At 37.6% G+C, this 10,740-nt stretch overlaps 2 protein-coding genes across 2 annotated transcripts; one reads left to right on the top strand and one right to left on the bottom strand.

Annotated features, from left to right (window-relative positions):
• The first annotated feature begins 2,037 nt into the window (after positions 1-2,037).
• Positions 2,038-4,228, top strand: LOC145793858 (protein FAR-RED ELONGATED HYPOCOTYL 3-like). The gene is made up of 3 exons (XM_082876738.1): positions 2,038-2,410; positions 2,906-3,302; positions 3,772-4,228. Exons 1-3 carry the CDS (start codon positions 2,038-2,040, stop codon positions 3,881-3,883), a joined length of 882 nt encoding a protein of 293 aa, XP_082732864.1. The 3' UTR covers positions 3,884-4,228.
• Positions 4,229-5,211: 983 nt separating this feature from the next.
• On the bottom strand, positions 5,212-7,189 carry LOC145793857 (uncharacterized). Its single transcript, XM_082876737.1, has 6 exons — positions 7,043-7,189; positions 6,820-6,910; positions 6,607-6,702; positions 5,689-5,907; positions 5,457-5,584; positions 5,212-5,371 (listed from the first exon to the last, which is right to left on the bottom strand). The coding sequence occupies exons 1-6, from the start codon at positions 7,096-7,098 to the stop codon at positions 5,212-5,214; spliced, it is 750 nt and encodes a 249-aa protein (XP_082732863.1). The 5' UTR covers positions 7,099-7,189.
• Between the last annotated feature and the right edge of the window lie 3,551 nt (positions 7,190-10,740).

Here is a 10,740-nt window from a genome sequence, read left to right as displayed (position 1 = left end):
TTTCTTTGGACATTTTTTTGCTTTATTATATTAAATGAAGCTCATATTAATTCTGTTCACAAGTTACTTGTGTTTTTTTTTTTAATTACTTTATACATACAAAAAATTTATATATAATTTTGATACCAACAACTATTACTGTAAAAACGAAGGCCCATTAATTTAATATTGATAAATCCATTCTAGAGTTGTTATAGCCCATTAGGTCCACTAAAGAATATTATAACCTAATTAGTCCCATAAACTTTTCTGAATATTCCATAAGGTCCATTTTTCTAATTTCATATAATTTCTTGGACTATTTTGCCCCTGTATATATATATGTACAGTGTTAATACGTAATAGGTGCCTGTTTCTTCGTTCATGCAGTTTGGCAGTTTCTATTTTACGCTTTTCATCATCAATCCAATTCCGAGAGATACGTTTATGTTTTGCATGCTCGTTGCAAGGATTGGTTGTGCCATGGTTTCGTACTTGTTGTTGGAGTCTGGTTCTGTGGTTTACGAGTGAAGACGACGAAGAGGAGGGTGTTTGGTTGTTACATTTGCCGGATTATAACTAGTTCAAATCAGTTTTTTTCAACTTTCTGTACGATTGTAGGATTGCATGATCAAGGTTAGTATCAATTTGGTTATGAATACATGTTCAGTTTATGGTTTCATTCGTATAATGGATCAGTTGCTCTGTTTTTGGATTTATATGGATTGAATGCTCTGTTTTTTCAATTATATGCATTTTACGTGGTTATGTGGAGGGGAGTTCATTCGTATTATGTGAAGATTGTGTAGTTCTCATTTGACTTCGATGAATGCGTAATGAGCCTCTGTGTGGATGATTTGATTATCAGTATATATATCAATGTGAATCTGCACATTTTGTGAATGTGGAATATGTGAAGAATGTGGATGTTCTCATTTTAAATTGATGTTTGCTTAATGAGGCTCTGTGAAGAGTGTTAATATTATGTGAAGATTGTTAATGTTCTCATTTTACTTTGATGCTTGCTTAATGTTAACATCTTGTTAATATCAATGTGAATGTTTACATCATCATAAACTGATGTGAATGTTCACATCATTATACACTGATGTGAATGTTTACATCATCATACACTGATGTGAATGTTCACATCATTATATTATGTGAAGATTGTTGATGTTGTCATTGGACTTTGATGTTTGCTTAATGTTGACATCTTGTTAATAGTAATGTGAATGTTCACATCTTCATATTGTGAATTATGGATTTAGTAGTTGAAATGTACACGTAGTCATCTATTTTTTGCACAATGTGAATTTTCATATCGATTTTCATTACTGTTCATTGTTGTGTTTTTGTGTTTTTACAGGAGATGGATACCTTTATGCTATTGGTGTGTACATATGGTTGTAGTATAACTGTAATAAATGTTGCCCGCGCAATGTGTTATTCTCGTTTGGTGGAGTGTTTGTGTGAGAAATGGGATGAGTTGTCTGCTGGTTCTATTTCATTATTCTGTAAACTACCTGGGATTAATAAGTGTCATTTGGACAATGAGGAAGAATTTCAGAACATGGTATTGCTTGCTAAATCAATGGGGGTACAACATGTAGAAGTTGTGGTTGAGTTGAAGGGTGATATTCGTTAGTCAAGTAGTTTGGGATTGCTGCGTGTGGGGGTTGAGGATGAAATTGATGCATTGCGGAGATTTTGCCACCATAAGGAGAAGGTGTTGTTGTCAGCCCCTTGGGCAAATGGTATTACGCATGTAGGACAACGGTTTGTTGGAGGTGCACAAGAATTTCGTGACGTTTTATGTAAGTATGCCATCCAATGTGGGTTTAAGTTCACGTACGTGAAGAACGAGACAACAAGAGTTACTGCTGTGTGTGCGATGCGGGAGGAGAGGGGGTGCTTGTGGGCTATACATTGTAGAGCACAATGAGCAAATGATTTTTTCTACATCAAGAGGTTTAGTGATGTGCATACTTGTGGTACGGATGTTCGAACATCGAAGAATTTAGTTCGGATTTGGTGTCGAGTACCATATCTGAAATTATGAGGGACAAGCCGTTGACTCGGCCGTGTGAAGTGGTGACTATTTTGAAGAGGGATTATGGGCTAGATGTGAGTTACCATGTCGTATGGTTGGGTGTGGAGAAAGAAAAGGCTGGTATCCATGGAGATCACTCGTTATCGTTTGACCAGTTGCGGTGGTATTCGGATGCTGTGATGCGGTACAATCCGGGGAGTTATGTCAATATTGACTATGATGCGAGTAGTCAACAGTTTTGTCGCTTCTTTGTGTCCTTCGCTGCGTGTATTTCTGGGTTCAATGCTTGTCGGCCTTTATTATTCCTGGATGGAACATTCCTCAAAGGAAAGTACAAAGGTCAGCTACTTGCGGCAACGGCGAAAGACGGGAACAATGGTTAGAAGTTTTTTTTACCTGTCTATTCATGTCAATATTCGCTCTGAGCAGCGTAGTCTGGACGAAAGATTGATTGCTAAATTATAAGTAATGTGAACATTCACATCAGTGACATTAGTATGCACTGATGTGAATGTTCACATCTTTGTATGCTAATGACAGAAATGTTAACATCAGACTGATGTGAATGTTCACATCAGACTTATTACAGACTGATGTGAATGTTCACATCAGTGTATACTAATGTTAGTTGATCTATTAATGAACTGTACTGTGAATGTTAACATTTTCAGTGACTCAACAATCAACAATGAATTATTAATGGTCGTTAATGTGAATGTTCACATCGTTGATGTTTACGAACCTGAATCCAAAAACAGCAATAGTAAAGAGGGCAATGTACATATGAACATTCACATGACCTGTTTCGTTTATACTATTTTTCTATTCACTTTGGAATATTGTGAACAGTTGTGTATTGGTGTTGTGTTGTAGGCCTGTTTCCTGTTGCATTTGCAATTGTTGATTCGGAGACCACGGCTAATTGGTCGTGGTTCTTGCATGAACTTGGGAAGGTTGTTGATGGGAAGCGCCATATTACTTTTATTTCGGATCGTAATCTTGGTCTGTTAGAAGCTATGCCAAAGGTGTTCCCATCGGCTCATCACGGTTATTGCTTACAACACTTGAAGAGCAATTTAAGAGACCGGATGAAAGGAATTGATAATGGATTCAGGGATCACCTAGTAAGTAGTTTGGGTGACTGTGCCTACGAGCCAACTGTGGTAGGGTTCCATGAAAAGCTTGCAAAATTAAAAGAGGAGGGTAAACAACGAGCTCATAATTTTTTCAAGGACTTAGCACCTGAGCACTGGGCAAATTCATACTTCAGGTAATAATAGTTTCTTAAGGTGTTCCATTTTTGAAGTTTAGAATGGTAGTGATGTGAATTTTCAGTTTATAATGGTGACAATCTTCGAATTGTGTTTCATCTTCAATGTAAATGATGTGAATGTTCACATCTGCTAATGATGACTGATGTCATGTTCACATCTGTTAATTTGTCAAATAGTCATGCAATGTATTACAGATTTGAATGTTGACACGTGTCATATTTTGTTGTTGTTGTTAACATTCACATCTGTCTGTCATTTAAGTTGACAACGTAATAAGCATATAATGTGAACATTCACATTATTAAAACCTGGTAGCAGATGTGAACATTCACATTATTATATCCTGATGTGAATGTTCACATCAGTGTATATTAATGGCAGTACTGTGAACGTTCACATCTGTCGACATTAATGGTCAGGCTTGTTAAATTCCGTATTGTACAATGTTTGTGATGTACTGTGCAGGGGCATGCGTTATGGGGAGATGACATCCAATGCGGCGGAGTCATTTAATAACTGGATTAAAGAAGCACGTAATCTTCCTATCACTCAAATGGTGGACAAAATTCGTACTTAGTTGATGCGGCAAATGTCTGCACGGCGTGACCAAGCAAACAAATGGAATGAGATTATTTGTTCGACATTCGAAACAAGGCTTATGGATTCGTTCAATGACAGCAAGTCTTGGCAAGTTAGCAAAGCCAACGAGGATGTGTTTGAAGTTCATTCGATACCATCGGTTACAGTTGATGTTGCGAGGCGTACATGTTCATGCTTCAAATGGCAAATCAACGGATTCCCGTGTGACCATGCTGTTATTGCCATTCAGAAGAGCCGCTACAATCTCAATGATTGTGTAGAACATTACTTTCATGTAGAGACATATCGTGCAGCCTATTCGGGAGCCATATTCCCTATACCATCGGTGGAGAAGCAGCCTTTTGATCCCACGGACTTTACTATATACCCGCCTACCATGAAAAGACCACCCGGAAGGCCGAAGAAGAATAGGATCCCATCAAGGGGTGAGAAACTGAAGCAAATAAGGTGCGGGAGATGTGATAAGTTGGGGAGCCATAATCGAAAATCATGCACGGAGCCGATATAAGATGTACCTTTTTTCATTTCAACATTGTATTTTACATTGGATTCTTATATTCATTTTTGAAATAAGATTGTGTTGTGTTGGGAAACATTGGGTTGCAATAAGATTACGTTGCGTTGGCATACATAATAATGCATTAGTGTTTGATTTGTGTTTTATTTTTACTTTTTTAAGGGACCAATCTGACATTTATGTTGGTTGTGTTTTGGATGAATGCATGCTGTTAACATTCACATTATGTGAATGTTCACATTGTTCAACTTTCAAACATTTCTGTGGTGGGAATGTTCACATTGTTGTTACTGTTAACAGCAATGTTTACATCAATGTAACCATTCGCATCATCAACTCATAAGATGTGAATATTCATGACATCATTGTTGCCATTCGCATAATCAGAAGTTATGATGTGAATATTCACATCATCAAATTGTTAGATGTGAATATTGACTTGTGTTAAGAAATATGATAATCACACTTGTCATATTGTGTTACATGAACACTTTAAGCAATATTCACATCCATGTAGTATGGTTTAAAATAAAAGAAAGTGTACAGTCATTCTGTGATGTGAACATTGACATCATGTCATGTGTATCCAAAAAAAAAGAAAAAGAAAATACAATCTCAATGTGCATGACCAACGAAAAATAGGCCTGAAAATGCATATACATATATTGACTGAAAAGTATCTGTACAAGCAGTGATATAGACTTGATTTACAATTAAGCTAGTGAAACTAAATTGTCTTAAATGTGGATAACAGATTTGGGTAACAGTGATATGTGGACACCCCCCACCTATAGGTTTTCACATTGCACTGTCTTTCTGTGGTTTAGAAAAATGTGTACTAATGAGTCTCTTATTTGACACCATTCAAAGCGATCTAAGCTGGCAACAATGTCTTCACGATATACATGCGCCCTCATGATGTAACAAACTGCAGGCCCACAATCCACCCTGAAAATGCAAACTTCTTGTTAGATTTTGAAATTTAGGTGGGTAAAGGTTGTGGAACATGTGTAGAAATCGATTTTAGGCTTACGAATTTGATGCTTGCTGAGGACAGATGTCCACTGATATGATTGTTTTCGAAGTATTTTGGCTTGATAAATTGGTCCATAATGGTGATGATGGTCCAATGTTGTGCACCAAAGTTGTGATGTAGTCCCTCTGCCAACAATGAAATTTCATATTAGGCACCAACCAACATAGGGCATACGTCCAAGTTCAAATATTACACATCACGACAAGTATTATTTTTGTCAGCCACTTACCAGTATTTGTGCTTTGTCAATATGTGGGTCATGTATGCCTTCTCTTGGGCGCAGTGAGTTATAATACCTCCATACATTCTCTTTCACGTCGTACACAACAATTGTCCAGTGAAAGTTGTCGTGTATTGGGAAGATTAAGAATCTCTGGCCTTGATACTCCTTGATGTGTACATCAATTAGTTTATTCCTCTTGTGGGGGGGGTACTGTTCAATGATTTTCTGCACACAAAGGGCATACAATGATGTACCAAGTATTTATATCAATGTTTGGTGTTAATGATTTGAATGTTCATCTGCTAATGGGGAGTTATGTTACTGATGTGAATGTTCACATTTCCTAATGGTGAGTGATACTACTGATGTGAATGTTCACATCTGTTAATATCAGTGATATTACTGGTGTGAATGTTCCCATTTGCTAATGGTGGGTGATGTTACTGATGTGAATGTTCACATCTGTTAGTGTGAGTAATGCTACTGATGTGAATGTTCACATCTGTTAATGTCAGTGCTGTTACTGATGTGAATGTTCCCATTTGCTAATGGTGGGTGATGTTACTGATGTGAATGTTCACATCTGTTAATGTGAGTAAATACTGCTGATATGAATGTTCACATCTGTTAATGTGAGTAATACTGCTGATGTGAATGTTCACATCTGTTACTGTGAGTTATATTACTGATGTGAATGTTCACATGTGTGTATCATTTAAGTTTATCAACATAATAAGCATATAATATTCAATGCGAATGATGTGAATGTTCACATCTGTCAATGTGAATCTTCTCAAAGGTCATTTTATGTTGTTGTTAACATTCACATCTGCCTATTATTTAAATTAACAATGTAAGCATGTAATGCTGAGAATAGCATCCACATGTATTGGAACATAATCAAAATTAAAGTCTAGTGGTTACCAAACATGTGCTTGTAAAGATGAATGATGAATCTTCCAAACTTGGGTTGACTAGCCCTTGTAGTTCAAGTAGAATTTCACCATAAGCATCTATCACCTGCAGAACCGGAGGGGTGGCAGTACATTATTTACAGTGTCTTTACTCTATGTGTATGTGTGTGTGTGTGTGTGTGTGTGTGTGTGTGTGTTTTGTACACATTTACAGTTGCCATACGTTGTTGGTTATTGATTCTTCCTTGATGAGGTGTATGATGTCATCAAAATACACATGTTTAGTCTTTGAGTCCCCTCGCCACACTAGCAACCTGTGCATTGTGATTACAGAAAATGTTAATGTCAACATTGCACATTTATGAAATGATCTAATTTATTAAGTATGTATGTGAACTGAACATGATGGAAAGAAAAAACAGTTGGGGATATGTAAGATCACTTACTCATCACCGCCGTTCTTGTGCAAATTTTGGACTTTTTGCTTGTTGAGTTTGTTCATGTTAGCCCAGACCTTTAGTTTGTTGTTCAAGGATAACTTCTTGGACTTTGTTGGCTGTTTTTTTGGTGGTTGCTTGTCTAAATCTTGTGCAATTTGGACTGCATGTGATTTCTGTTGGGCTCCCTCTTTCCCTTTCTTCTAACCAGGCAGGTTGGGGTATTCAAACTCGTCCAACCTATGTTCTTTCCTTACCTTCTGCTTTATGCGCTTTACCCTTGATGGGGGGCTGATAATGTGTTCCAATGCTGCAGTGGGATTGTTGTTAAGGCTGTCATGAGCCTTTTGTGCTTCAACTTGAGTGATGATGTGTACGGACTGATCGTCAAAAAGGTCTTGAAGTATTGTTTTTTCACATTCCAAGTTGATGACCAATTTTGTCAGCTGCTGAATTTCTGTATCTTTCCACTCCATGCAAGTCTTCATGTCCATGTCCACATTGGATGAGCCCGATTGGTCAAATAGTTTGGCTTCAAGGGCAGCAATCACCCTTGCCCTCAACTCCCATGATTCTTCCAACTGTTTGTATTTCGCTTCCCATTGTCGTACAAGAGCCCAAGCTTTTTGGTTTTCTTTCATGAGTACTTCCACAATGTCGGGCTCAGTTGGTTTTGCTATGATGATTCCTTTCTCAGCATTGGGGGTGCTACAGCTGGGGTTGATATAATGTCCAACATCATTCAGGTCCACTGCATCGACAGAAAATGCATCCCTGTCATCACTGCGCTCACTGTCTTTGCTTTGATCCTCATTGCTTTCATCTTTCTTTGCTACTGCACTTGACAAAATCTCAGGTTTTGGCTCCACATTCAATTTTGTATGACGATACATCTTCGCTTCAGTTGGTAATGCCATTAGCTCGTCGCCATATACCTGCATTTCGAGACAGTATGTTAGTTAGATAGTTCCTCGTCTCACTATGTGAATAAGCACAATATATTTGGTTGTACTTCTACCTCATTTAAACCTAGCTTAGCCAGAGTTATGGACTTCATGTTGCTATGTAAGGCTGTGAGGTCCCATTTTACGCATCGTGGAATGGCATTGGGGTTGCGGGATTGTAAGATTGTTGTATGCTCACACAGCCAATACTGAAACAAATAACAAATATCAGTAATTTGAATGTTCATATGAATTAACATTGATGTGAATGTTTACACCAATGGTGCAGTAATGTGAATGTTCACAGTGCACCACTAGGCCAGTAATGTGAATGTTTACATCACTTAAAACTGATGTGAATGTTCACATCCGTTGATGTGAATGTTCACATCTGCTAATGTGGAGTAATGTTACTGATGTGAATGTTCACATTTCCTAATATTGAGTGATACTACTGATGTGAGTGTTCACAACTGTTAATGTGAGTGATATTACTGACCTGAATGTTCACAACTGTTAGTGTCAGTGCTATTACTGATGTGAATGTTCACATTTGCTAATGGTGGGTGATGATACTGATGTGAATGTTTACATCTGTTCATGTCAGTGTTATTACTCTATGAATGCTCACATTTTGCTAATGGTGAGTGATGTTACTGATGTGAATATTCACATCTGGTAATGTGAGTGGTACAACTGATGTGAATATTCACATCTGTTAATGTGAATGTTTACACCAGCATCTACTAATGTGTGTTTGTACATTACTGAAACAGTAATGCGAATGTTTTCATCAATGTTGTCAACTTCCACACCAAAGCTGAGAAATGTGAACATTCACATCAGAGTGTTCAGAGCCCGTATATGTTCATATTAAACACAGAATAAGTTGTATGAGATTTGATTTACCATTAACAACATCACACATCCGGTGACTCGTCCTGGTTTTCCACAGTTTTGGCCCAATGAACCCATCAAGGTTGCCCGGATGCTCTCAGCCCAATCATACTCGATCATCTTGTGTAATGGGTCCATGTATGAGTAGAAAACCCATCCAATTGTTTCTCCGGATGTAGAAAAGAATAGCTTGACGCATGCATACATGCAAACTAATCTTGCGACCTCCTCATCGTCATTTTTTTTATGCTCTTCAATGCTTCCCTCAGAATTTCTCGTATTTTGGCAGCACTTAACCGACTAACATCCTTGCACATTCGGTGTATGATGCCGGTTGTTGGTTTTGCACCATAAGAGAGGTCCATCGACTTGGTGCCGCAGTCCACCCCAAAAATCAGTGATACGTCGCTTCTAAAAATCTGGATGTTCTTATCCCAATGTAAAACCTTCCACTAGATTGCTTGAATGTTTGTACTATACGTACAATGACATCATCATATTTCATGCAGTGGTTGAGGTCGATTTCGTTACTGATCAAGCTATCAAATAATGGCCAGAACGGTGTTTTTCTAAGGCACTTCAATTGTCCACTTGTAAATTTCGTATCCTTTAACAGTTTGACCAATCCAGTTATATTTGACCGGTAGTTCACTTTTTTCATGTTCACTTCTTCAGGAACAGCTGTTTGATCAGACTTGGTTTTGAAACGGGATTCCCCTCGCTTTCGCTTGCCATCAACTTTATGGGGAAGACCTGTGTGTTCAAATGAGCACATGTAATTAGTTGAAACACAGAGGATGGAACCCAAAGCACCAAACAACATTCAACAACCAGCATTGACAGTAATTGGAACATTCACATCATTATACAGTGATGTGAATGTTCACATTAGTGTTTATTACTGTAAGTTTACACAGTAATCAATACTAATGTGAATGTTCACATCATCCATGTTTGAAAAATAAATTCGGAAAACGACAACAGTTACTGGGCAATGTAAATGTTTACATGGGTGATCACATTATGTTATAATTTGCTAAAAATCAAAGGGGGGAACCAACAGCGCCAAACTACACCCAATAACACAAACAACTTGGGCATTGTTATCACAATGTGAATGTTTACATCATACTCCATCACAGTATTGAGTGAAGTTTGGGGAATCTAACATTACATCAGTGTGTACTACTCTAAATTTACCTAGTACTCAATAGTAATGTGAATGTTCACATCATCCATGTTTGAGAAATAAATTTCGAACACGACAACAGTTACTGGCCAATGTGAATGCTTACATGGGTGCTCACATTATGTTATAATTTTCTAAAAATCAAAGGGGGGAACCAACAGTGCCAAACTACACCCAATAACACAAACAACTTGGGCATTGATGTCACAATGTGAATGTTTACATCATACTCCATCACAGTATTGAGTGAAGTTTGGGGGTTCTGACATTAATGTGAACATTCACATGTGAATGTTCACATCAGTGTGTACACTCTAAATTTACCCAGTAATCAATAGTAATGTGAATGTTCACATCATCCATGTTTGAGAAATAAATTTCGAACACGACAACAGTTATTGGCCAATGTGAATGCTTACATGGGTGATCACATTATGTTATAATTTTCTAAAAATCAAAGGGGGGAACCAACAACGCCAAACTACACCCAATAACACAAACAACTTGGGCATTGATATCACAATGTGAATGTTTACATCGTACTCCATCACAGTATTGAGTGAAGTTTGGGGAATCTGACATTAATGTGAACAATCACATGATGTGAATGTTTACATCAGTGTGTACTACTCTAAATTTACCCAGTACTCAATAATAATGTGAATGTTCACATCATT

The sequence above is a fragment of the Camellia sinensis genome, chromosome 6 (genome assembly GCF_055761805.1).
Source record: "Camellia sinensis isolate YWXY chromosome 6, ASM5576180v1, whole genome shotgun sequence".
NCBI lineage: Eukaryota > Viridiplantae > Streptophyta > Magnoliopsida > Ericales > Theaceae > Camellia > Camellia sinensis.
This window is presented reverse-complemented; position numbering and strand designations above follow the sequence as displayed.

Coding starts and splice junctions, on each gene's coding strand:
- LOC145793857 (XM_082876737.1), bottom strand. CDS start 7,098: ATGAACAAACTCAACAAGCAAAAAGTCCAAAATTTGCACAAGAACGGC. Junction 6,911..7,042: donor CACAAGAACGGCGGTGATGA/GTAAGTGATCTT, acceptor CACAATGCACAG/GTTGCTAGTGTGGCGAGGGG. Junction 5,908..6,606: donor TCTTTACAAGCACATGTTTG/GTAACCACTAGA, acceptor CTTTGTGTGCAG/AAAATCATTGAACAGTACCC.
- LOC145793858 (XM_082876738.1), top strand. CDS start 2,038: ATGAGGGACAAGCCGTTGACTCGGCCGTGTGAAGTGGTGACTATTTTG. Junction 2,411..2,905: donor GGCGAAAGACGGGAACAATG/GTTAGAAGTTTT, acceptor GTTGTGTTGTAG/GCCTGTTTCCTGTTGCATTT. Junction 3,303..3,771: donor TGGGCAAATTCATACTTCAG/GTAATAATAGTT, acceptor TGTACTGTGCAG/GGGCATGCGTTATGGGGAGA.